At 41.3% G+C, this 10,768-nt stretch overlaps 1 protein-coding gene across 1 annotated transcript; it reads left to right on the top strand.

Moving 5' to 3' along the window:
• Nucleotides 1–10: 10 nt before the first annotated feature.
• LOC102896505 (zinc finger protein 599) lies at nucleotides 11–9,806 on the top strand. The gene is made up of 3 exons (XM_015600324.2): nucleotides 11–66; nucleotides 2,050–2,145; nucleotides 8,198–9,806. Exons 1-3 carry the CDS (start codon nucleotides 33–35, stop codon nucleotides 9,553–9,555), a joined length of 1,488 nt encoding a protein of 495 aa, XP_015455810.1. The 5' UTR covers nucleotides 11–32; the 3' UTR covers nucleotides 9,556–9,806.
• The last annotated feature ends 962 nt before the right edge of the window (nucleotides 9,807–10,768 follow it).

The raw sequence follows: 10,768 nt of genomic DNA, 5'->3' as shown, positions 1-10,768 counted from the left end.
GCCTGGACCAGAAGACCTTATACCAGGAGGTGATGCTGGAGACTTGTGGCTTCCTGGTCTCACTGGGTAAGGCCTCATCTCTCTCCCATGTTGGACCCACAATCTCATTCATTCCATCCTCTCTCTCTAAGCATGGCTGGTAGAGAAGACTTCAGCAACCCACCTTCCCTTCTCCCTACAGCCTCAGCGTGTTCTGGTATAACCTCCTCTTGCTTGGTTTCCCTGTGTGTGTGTCAGGGATTATTGATAAGAAACAGTTCTTCTCCACGCTTTTACCCAAGTGTCCAGCACAAGCGGGCCTCCTTCTGATGTCCTTTTTCCAGATTCCCATAAGAGGGAAATGATTGATTGAGCTTGATTGAGTCAAATGTCCCCCCAGCCCAGTTAGAAGGGTCTGTGTGTAATGGGAGGTTCTCCAAGAAGGGGGTGAATCAGTCAGACCAGAAAGTTGGTCATCAGTGCTACTGGTTCTAAGAAACACAATCGCAGTTAAAAAACTTCTTTGGCCCCTGGTATCTGCATAGTTATCCCTTATTTCCCAAGGCCTGTGCCTTGCTTCTCTGCTTCTACAGGAGTTAATTTTAGAGGATGCACAGACACATTTTCAAATGGCAGTGATGGGCATCTGAGAAAGCTGTTTCTCTTTCCTTTCCTGCCTCTTGATTGTTGTTGAGAGAGTCTGGGCTTTGTGCTACATCTTTAACACCCCTATGGCTGTTGGCTCATTTCCCTTCAGCAGACAGAACAGCTGCAGGGCTCACAAACTTGAGCAGGCAGCAGTAGCTTGCTGGGACTACGATTATTTTGATCTTATCATATTTTTATAGTATTCTTTCATTTAGCCCAAGTGAACTAATATCTTTAAAATGCTTAGAAATAAAACTGGGAACATAGTAAATGCTGCATGTGTATTATCCTAAACGTGCAGTTTACCCAGAAAGCAGTCTGAATACAAATTGAATGGAGGCCTGAGGTCTCCCTTTTCCCCGATGTCCAAATAGTTACCTCTGACAGGGCTCTCCCAGCATCATATCCATATAGTCTCTCCCAGGAGGTCAGTCATCACGGCAGTAAATGCTGTGTTATTTTATGACAATTGTGATTAGTTGTTGAAAGGGAAAATATGGGGAACAGTATTCCAGGTGGAGGGACCGACACAAGTCAAGTCTCTGGGGGATAGTGAGCTCAGTTCCTTACAGAGATGAAGGAAGGTCTCATTTACTATTTGTACTGCCCCATCACTGAGCTCAGTGCCAAACATATATGAGACATCAGTGAAATTTTGCTAAATGACAACTGGATGCATTCTGGCTTGTAGTACAGGATTTTCTACTCAAAGCTTCTGTGGGTACTGGTGCCGAAGTCATTGACTTCTCTGCATAATTTGTTTGGCTGCATGTACCTAAAAACCACCTCAGACAGATTTCAACCTGAAAAAAGTTTATTGCTTCACTGAACGAGAAGCCCTGAGGTGGTGCTAGCTCCTGGATTGGTAGTTGCCAGCCCAGTTCTCTCCCTGTCTGCCTTTTCTCCTTGTTCCAGGTCATCAGGCCAGAATCCTTGAAGTAGGCACAGGATGATGCACCAGCACGTAGGGCTGCCGGTCTCCACATTTGGCCCTACCTTCCCAGCCTGGACTAAAGGCTTTTTCTTCAGAATAGGTAGCAGTTTTAGGTCACAGCTTACCTCAGACAACCATCAGTAGATGCCATTCACCAGTTAATTTAGTCTAGTTAATTTCGTCTTGTTTTTAGCTGCCCATGGTTACCAGAATCACCTGGGGTGCTTTAAAAACTATCAAGACTCAGTCCTTATGCCCAGAGGTTTGATTCAATTTGTTCTGTGTTCAGAACCAGACATCTCTAGGTAGTTCTGATGCATGAGGAGATCGAATCCTACTGATTTAATTAGAGAAAATCTTCTGGAAGAAGGAGTCTCCTTTCTGGAGTTTCATAGTAGTGTGTTATAAGTGCATACTCCTGTATACTTTAGACTTTGCTTTTTGTATTTGCCTTTATACCCATGCTTCACTTATTTCTACATGCACAGGGCAGCTGGTTCCCATTCCAGAGCTGATATACTTCCTGGAGCCTGGGCAAAAACTATGGACAGTGAAGAGAGATCTCTCCGAAAGCACCTGTACAGGTAAGTGACTGAGAGTCTGGCAGGTGAGTGTCATGGCAGTTGGCAGGTGATCACTGTGTCTGAAATTCCACAGGCGGCAGTTTCTTTTTGTGGTCTTCCTGTGTGGTCGTGGAGCACTTTGATCTGTGTTTCCCCTGCTTGCCCACCCCCATCACACTCTTTGGGGTTGAAATGTAGTATATTAGATAAGAAACATGCTCTAAATGTTTAGCCACTCACCAGCCTCATGACCCTAGGGAGGTTGCATGATCTCTCTGTGCTTTTGGTATACAAATTAGGCTGAGTTAATGCTACCTGCTTTAAAAGGTAAACTGTAAAATCTTGGTGGGTCAACAGATTCATGAGTTTTTTTTCTCATCATGTCATGTTTAATGTGGTTTAGCCAGGGAACTCCGTACCATATTATCCAAGAATTTATTTTTTTTAATCCAGGGATCAAAGTGCATTATATTGTCAATACATGGCTTTAAGGTTGCCCGGGCATCATACAGCTGACCAAGAAGAATAGAAGGGAAGTAGTCATAGCCGCTTGCACGCACACATCACTTCCATTCACATTCCATGGACAAGAACTGGGCACTAGGCTACATGTTGTATCAGACAGAGAAATGTGGTTTAGTTTCGTGCCCAAGCAGAAGCCATGAGTATGATGCACATACACTCAGTCTCCTTAACTTAGCCTACGTTAGAAAAACAGTAATAACAGTTACTGTATCTTTGGATTGTTTGAGAATGTAATTAGATAACACTGCTTATCACTGCTTGACCCAAAGTAAGTGGTGTGACAAAAGTTACTATTAGTAATATTCATGTATTATTAGTCATAATGAATAGTGACATCTCAAACTTCTTTCCAGATTCAGAAAAGACAGTCCTTTTTTCTTTTAAAGAATACTACCTACAATTACATTTTGCATCCCACTCTTTGCTACCTTTCCATTCAATCATTTATCTATACATCCATGCATGCATATATTCATCCATCCATTTGTGAATCAGATATTCAGAAGGAATCTCTAGTCCTGTTATCTTCTTGCCCTCCTGTCTTGTAAAACAGCAAGGGGACATTTGCCCTTGTCTTCCCCACATCTGGACTGCTGAGGGCAGCTGGAACCATCAGGTGTGTGAATCGGCACCAAGGCGGATTCATGATCTCTCCCCTCTAGTGTCCCTTCAGGCTGTTCAGTCAGCCATTGAGCGTTTCTGGCCATCCTCTTCTCAGTCCCTCAGAGTCAAACTTCGCCCCTTCACCCCTCTCCACAACTGCATGTCTTTACTTAAATGTTGCAAAGGCACCTCACACCCACCATGCCTAAAAAGGACCTCATTTTGAATTAATGGCCTTGTCATTCAATAAGTCGAGAAAGCCAGTAACAAACTTGGACAGCCTCTCAACACCTCTATCTTCATCATACCCAATATCCAGCCATCACCAAAAACTCGATCATATCTCATTTTACATATCTCCTGAACCCATCACCTTTGCCAGTTCTATCAGTTCCAGCGCAAGCTGTCATCATCTTGCCCGCGTGATGCTAACAAATTCCTAACTGGTCTTCCCATATCTGCCCCTTGCCTCTCTTCAGCTCTATGTCTCACATTCACTTTCCCATCCACTCACACCTTATTCCAAATATCACCATCTCCCTAGCCACTGATATCTTGGCATACGAGTGACTTCATGTTGAAAATAAAGGCTATGCACTTGCTTTTCTTGCTCTTTTACTCTCACTGACTCATCCCTACGGCTTCCTTCTCATCTCTGAGTAAGAGTTCTCATCCCCGGCCATGGCTTATTCTCCCCGCAAAGTCTAGATGAGACCTTCACCTGCCTTCTCAGGTGTGTTAGTTAACTATTGCTGTGTAGCAGTATTACCACAAACATAGCAGCTTAACCCGTCTGTGGATTTATCATCTCTTGTCTGTGGATCAGAAGTCCAAACACGGCTTAGGTGCGTCCTCTGCAAAGCTGCAGTAATCAGCAGCTCACGACGTGTCAGCTCACATCTTCAAATCAAGTAAGGGTGTGTGAGACTCCAGAAAGGGAAATGCTACACATATACGTTATCTCCTTCATTCTGTCACCTTTGTCATATTCTATTCTTCAGAAGCAAATCAAGGTCCTGCCAGCATTTAGGCAGAGGGGATCAGAAAAGTGTGTGAACACCATGAGGCAGGGATTGTGAGAAGCCATACATGATTCTGTCTCCTGCATCGGGACATGCTTCTTCACTTACTTCCTACCTCTTCTATATCTTCCTCTTCTCTCTACGCAACATAAAAAACATGGTGAAGTTTCTGACACTTGGGAGAAACATAAAACAAAAAGTGTTCTTGGCTTTCCAACAGCATCTGAACATTGACTCTGCTTGACCTAAAAACCAAGCTTCTTGGAGGAGATTTCTCATTCTCGGAAAAGACATTTACACAGGACTTCTAGACCTCCCCTGTACTATTGTTTATGATTTTCTTTCATTTTTATACTGAGGCGTAATTTACACATAGTGAATGTACAGATCTTAAAGGTTCATATGAACCAGAGTACCCACCACACAGATCAAGAAATACTAAATGCTCAGCGCCTCACAGGCTTCTTATGCTCCCTCCTTGTCAATATCCCCTTCTACAAAAGTGTTTAGACTCTCACCATTGATTAGTTTTAAAGGTTTATAAATGGAACCCCACAGTACATAATACTCTGTCATGTCTGTCTTCTTTTGATGATCATTATGACTGTGAGATTCAGTCATGTGGTTTGGTTGCATACATTTGGAGGTCGTTTATTACTGTGCAATATCTCAGTGAACAGATTGCATATACCTGTTGATAGGCATTTGGTCTGCATTTTCAAAATATGAAGAATGCTGCTATGCATAGTCTTGATTATAGTTGGCTACAAGCACACATTTCTGTTGGGAATATTCATATGAGTGGCTATCTGAATCATGATATAGATAATGATTAGCTTTAATAAAAACCACCAAACTGTTTCAAAGTGACTGCACTGTTTCACATTCCCACCAGCCATGTGTAAGAATCCTCATTGATCCACCTACTGTTGAGCAAATGGAATCTTCTCCTTTACTCTTTGAGGCCCAGTAGTGGTGTTTCTCAGCACCTCAGCGCTGAAAATGTTCTTAGGTTGCTGTTGACATTCTGATTGTCAAATGCAACAGCTATAATAATGATAGTGATCTACAGTTTACTGAACAGTTGCCATGCACTGTTGCTAATTGGTTTACATGCTTTTTCTCATGTAACATTGTTATGGACCGAATGTTTGTACTCTCTCAAAAATCATGGGTTGAAGCCCTTACCCCCAATGGGATCATGTTAGGAGGTGGGGCCTTTGGGAGGAATTGAGTTTATATGTGGTCATGAGGGTGGATCCCCAATGACGGGATTAGTGACCTTATAAGAAGAGGAGGAGACCATGGCCTTTCCTAGGTGGGTTGCTCACTGGAGGAGAGAGGGGAGAGCTCTCTGGTGTCTCTTATAAAGACAGTAGCCCTATCAGATCGGGGCCCTAACTTTATGACCTCATTTAACCTTAATTTCTTCTCTAATGGCCCTATCTTCAAATACACATTTGAGGTTAGGGCTTCAACACATGAATTTGGGGAGAACACAAACATTCAGTTCATAACAGAAAGCTAAATCATTTCCCCCAAGAACACCTAGCTTGGTAGAGGCAGAATTGGAACTGAGATATTCTAGCTTCACACACCACACTTTCAACCATGATGATATACTGCCTGTCAACTCAGCAAATACTTTTCCCACATTATTTATCATGCCTGTCCTTTGTAACATTTTGCTCTTGTTTTCTCTTTCTTCTGACTTGACCTTCACCATCATCATGTTTACTCAAATCCTTTCTTCAATGTTAGCTTCAGCAAGAATCTCACAGCCCTTACTTTTTAGTCTATACACTTTCTCTTGGTGAACTCACTCATGTTTATACCATCAACTTCAGCCCAAGTGTGTTAGATTCCATAGTGTAGACACAATGGCTAATATGCACTGATTGCTTACTTGGTGCCTGGCACCTTACTAAGCACTGTATATGCACTCCTACTTCATCCTCATGACAGACCTCTCAGAAGGCTAAAGGAATTTGAATGACTAGCTAAAGGCCGCAGAACTAGGGTGAGATATTGCTGGAGTTTCAGACTGGGGTCTTTATCTCAGAGATCCTAAAGATAATTACAATAAATACTGCGTAGGCCCTCTAACTTTTATAATTGCCCTGGGACAGACAGATTTAGAAAAACCAGCAATTGTGATTTATGATACTATTATGATTAGTCAATGCATGTCCCATTATTTTAGTTCATTTTATTCATGTATTTGTTTATTCTACTTTAAAAGATTGTAATGAATACCTGCAAACCATTCACCTAAGTATAAGAAAGTTATCTACTCCCTCCATCTATCAGTGTATTTCTTTCCTTTTCCATTCCTATGATGCCTCCCTACATAGACAACCATTTTATTTTGGATTTATTATTCCATTACTTTAGGAAGGTTTGTTATTCCAGATTTGTTTTTTGGATACAGATGAGGTTATTCATATATTGTATTTTTCTTTTTCAGTTTTGATAATTTGAGTCTTTTAAGGAACTTATCAACTTCATCTAATTATTCTATTACTCTTTAAGTTGGTTTCATCTTAAAATGGTAAATATCATCTCATGTATATATTTTACCACAGTCAAAAATACTAAAAATAAATTTAAGATATGTACATATCATCTTTATAATGCCATTAAAAACTGATCTCTCAAAAAATATTTTATTTCATCATACTTGTGTATGTGCATATGTTGCTTCTTTATTTGAACATTATAAAAAGTATATCATAGTTTATATTGTCTTAAAAGATTTGTACTTTTTTCTCAACAGTATATTACTAAGGTTCATGATATATGTAGCTATCGCTCACTCATTTTTTTCCTTCTGTATTCAGTTACATGAATGTAACACAACGTATTCATCCATTTTCATGGGCATTTTCTTGTTTTCAGTTTTTTTGTACCCACAAACAGTACTGTCATGAAAATTCACATACATGTGTTCTTGTGCATGTGTGTAGGAATTTCTCTTAGTAACGTTCCTAGGATTGGAATTTGGGGATTCTAAGGTAAGCAAAATGAGAACTTTACTCGATGATGCCCTGTTGTTGTCTAAAATGGTTATTTATACATATTTATACACCACCTGCATTGTATGAACAAGTCCATGAATCTACATCCTCTCCAACACTTGACATTGTCAGATTCTTAAGTTTTTTCAGTCAGGTGAGTATAAAATGTATTTTTATAGATGCTTTATAATAATCTTCATCTAGATGTTTTCAGTTTTATGTCTGTTCACCTAGTCTTTACTCAGACACAGTAAATTTGGTATGTCTACCCAGTGGCTTCTTATCCTCCCCCACTTTTACACAGATCAGAATCTGTTGCTCTTCTGTCCCTGCCTGCCTTTTCATGCTCATCTCCACCATCCTCTCATCCACTACTTTGTCTGGCTTTCAGCAGTCTCTTAAGACTCTGAACCTTTGTACTTTGCTGCAATTTCCCTCCTGATTCCTCTGTCTGGGACTTTCTACTCTCCTATAGAAATAAGTCCATATAGCACCTTTTCCAGGTAGCCCCCACTGACCTCTGTCTGTCTCTCATCTGGGCCAAATTAGGTGCACCTTCCCTGTGCTGTCATAGCACCATGAAAAAACCTCTTTTAGAGTACAGTCATTACACGCAATGTAGGCATTACTCTACCCACCTTCCCCCATTCTGGAGATTGAGGAGGAGTCTCCAGTCCAGATTCTCTATGCCCTGCCCCAGCTTCATCTCTTAGATTTCCTTTTGAAAATTTCAAGAGTCCAAGGATCAGTAAAGAAAGAAATTGTAAACCCGGGTTCAAGAGATGTGAAAAGCAGCAGGCATTAGAAGCTGCTTTTTCATCTTCATTCTTCCGCTAAGGTAGTGATTTTGTTTATTCTTTGTTGACATCACTAATACATACCTCTTTTGTATTGGACTTTCTTCAGGTGAAAAAGCAAAACTTGAGACCAAAGAGCCTCCTGCCTCACAGCTGGCCTTCACTGAGGAAGCCGCTTTTAAGGAAGGAGTGACACAGAGAGCCTCAAGGGATTCCAGGTTGGGGCAAGTGAGGGATCAGGAAAAACTATCGGAAATGCAGGAAGAGAGCTTAAGGCCAGGAACAGACCCCCACCAGGAGACATGCCATAGGAAGCTCAGCCATAAACATGATGATTTGGAGACAGATGATAGTCTGTGTTTAAGGGGATTAAAGGAACAAGTCACTACACAAGATGTTCTGCATGAACATGATTCCCAAGGACCAGGGAAAGACTCTATGGCTGGTGCGAGAAATAACCTCTACAAATGCAAGGAATGTGGAAAGGGGTTTAGCAAGAATTGGATTCTTATTCAGCATCAACAGATTCATGCTGGAATGAAGCCCTATGAATGCAATGAATGTGGGAAAGCCTGTCGGTATATGGCTGATTTTATTCGACATATGAGGTTTCATACTGGGGAAAAACCATACAAGTGTATCGAATGTGGGAAGGCCTTCAAACGAAGGTCTCACCTCACAGAGCACCAGCGTATTCACACTGGAGATAAGCCCTATGCGTGCAAAGAATGTGGTAAAGCTTTCACCCACCGCTCCACTTTCATCCAGCATAATATGACCCACACGGGAGAAAAACCCTTTTGGTGCAAAGAATGTGGAAAAGCCTTTTGCCTCAACTCATCTTTCACTCAACACATGAGAATTCACACTGGAGAGAAACCCTATGAGTGCAACGAATGTGGCAAGGCCTTTACTTATCGTGCCACTTTTATCAGGCATAAGAGGACCCATACTGGAGAGAAGCCCTTTAAGTGCAGACAATGTGGCAAAGCCTTTTGTGACAGCTCTTCCTTAATTCAACACATGAGGATTCATACTAGCGAGAAGCCCTATGAGTGCAGGGAATGTGGAAAGGCTTTTACACACCACTCTGTTTTTATCCGACATAACAGGACACACAGTGGAGAAAACCCGTTGGAGTGTAAAGAATGTGCAAAAGTCTTTTACTATAGCTCTTCCTTTAATCGACACATGAGGATTCACACTGGAGAAAAGCCCTATGTATGCAGAGAATGCGGAAAAGCCTTTACCCAACCTGCAAATTTTGTTCGGCATAATAGGATCCACACTGGAGAAAAACCCTATGAGTGCAAAGAATGTGAAAAAGCCTTTTGTGACAACTTTGCCTTAACTCAGCACATGAGAACTCACACTGGAGAGAAACCTTTTGAATGCAGTGAATGTGGGAAGGTCTTCAGCCACAGTTCATCTTTCACTCACCATCGAAAGATTCATACCAGAGTTTAAAAGGTGTAGGAAGGTTTTTTCGAGTGTGTTCACCTCAGTCAATTTTGGTGAACTCTTCCGGTGAAATACCTTTCCTTTTGAATATAACTAAAGATGAATATTAACTAATATTCTACTTTTGATAGAGCTGCAGGATGTGTGATGGGCAGTGCACTGTGTGGATAAACCTCTGGAGCGCCCAGCTCAGGTAAACAAACGCAGGGAGGCAGCCAAAATGAGTTAAACATGTAGTGTTTAGAAGTTTGAGAAATTCTAACCAAAATGTAAAACAGTCAATGCTGAAATCATCACATGGTTTCACAGAAAAATTAGAACTGAATCCAAATTCCCATGGTGCCCTATTTATGCATCTGGTCCTCTTACCACTCCATCAATTATCAATTGCTATTCTCTCAGTCAAGCCATACGAGCCTTGACCTGGTTCTTCCTGGTTCTTGCCGGCCTCAGGGCCTTAGATATGCGGCTCTCTTTTCCTGGACTGCTATTCCCCTCCTTCAAACTTAGCTAAGGCTCCTGCATGTTGCTTGGGTCTGCATATCACCTTGCTCACATTCCTCAAGGGAAAGACATGAAAATGTTGGAATAATGAGTACTTTTAATAAATGTTGGCAGGGCTGTCCTTAGTGGTCAACTCTCCTGATTCTGGATGTTATCACACACACACACACACACACACACACACACACACACACAGAGGCAATGAGGGCTTTTTATCTTTCATACCCCAGTCACCCCACCTCAAAATTGTTATCAGCATGGCAGGGAAATCAGAAGCTACACACACTATTTCCTTTCCCTTCTACATCTCCCTCTCTACCTCTCCTTTTAAAATATTCTCCAGATGGATCTGTAAGATAAACATGGGAAGAGTTATTGTTTACATTTTTCCTAAATGCCTGATAACCACTGGGTCTCTCTCATGGGTAAATCTCAGGTGTAGTGTAAGGCTCTAGGCTGGGTCAGTTTCTCAAATGACCCTTTAGATGACAAGTGATTACCTGCCACAAAAAGCTTTCACAGGGATGACAATTATAATGTTTATCTTCAGAATGAATTATCAGATACTGAGTAAGATACTTCTCAGGCCAAAAAAGTATCACAAATAGTTAATCTTTAATTTTTTTTTTCCTAGGAATTCTTTACGTGACTGTACTGAATAGCATAGTGTATGTATTCACAGTGTTGGGCAGTGTTTCTGTTTTATTGTCTGAGT

The sequence above is a fragment of the Pteropus alecto genome, unplaced genomic scaffold (genome assembly GCF_000325575.1).
Source record: "Pteropus alecto unplaced genomic scaffold, ASM32557v1 scaffold7, whole genome shotgun sequence".
Classification (NCBI taxonomy): Eukaryota; Metazoa; Chordata; class Mammalia; order Chiroptera; family Pteropodidae; genus Pteropus; species Pteropus alecto.
The sequence above is the reverse complement of the archived record's forward strand: the minus strand, read 5'-3'. Positions and strand labels throughout refer to the sequence as shown.

Excerpts from the sequence above, each read along its gene's own strand:
- LOC102896505 (XM_015600324.2), top strand. The coding sequence starts at position 33 with ATGCTGGAGACTTGTGGCTTCCTGGTCTCACTGG. Across the intron at positions 67-2,049 it reads TGGCTTCCTGGTCTCACTGG|GGCAGCTGGTTCCCATTCCA; the intron begins GTAAGGCCTCAT and ends CTACATGCACAG. Across the intron at positions 2,146-8,197 it reads CTCCGAAAGCACCTGTACAG|GTGAAAAAGCAAAACTTGAG; the intron begins GTAAGTGACTGA and ends GACTTTCTTCAG.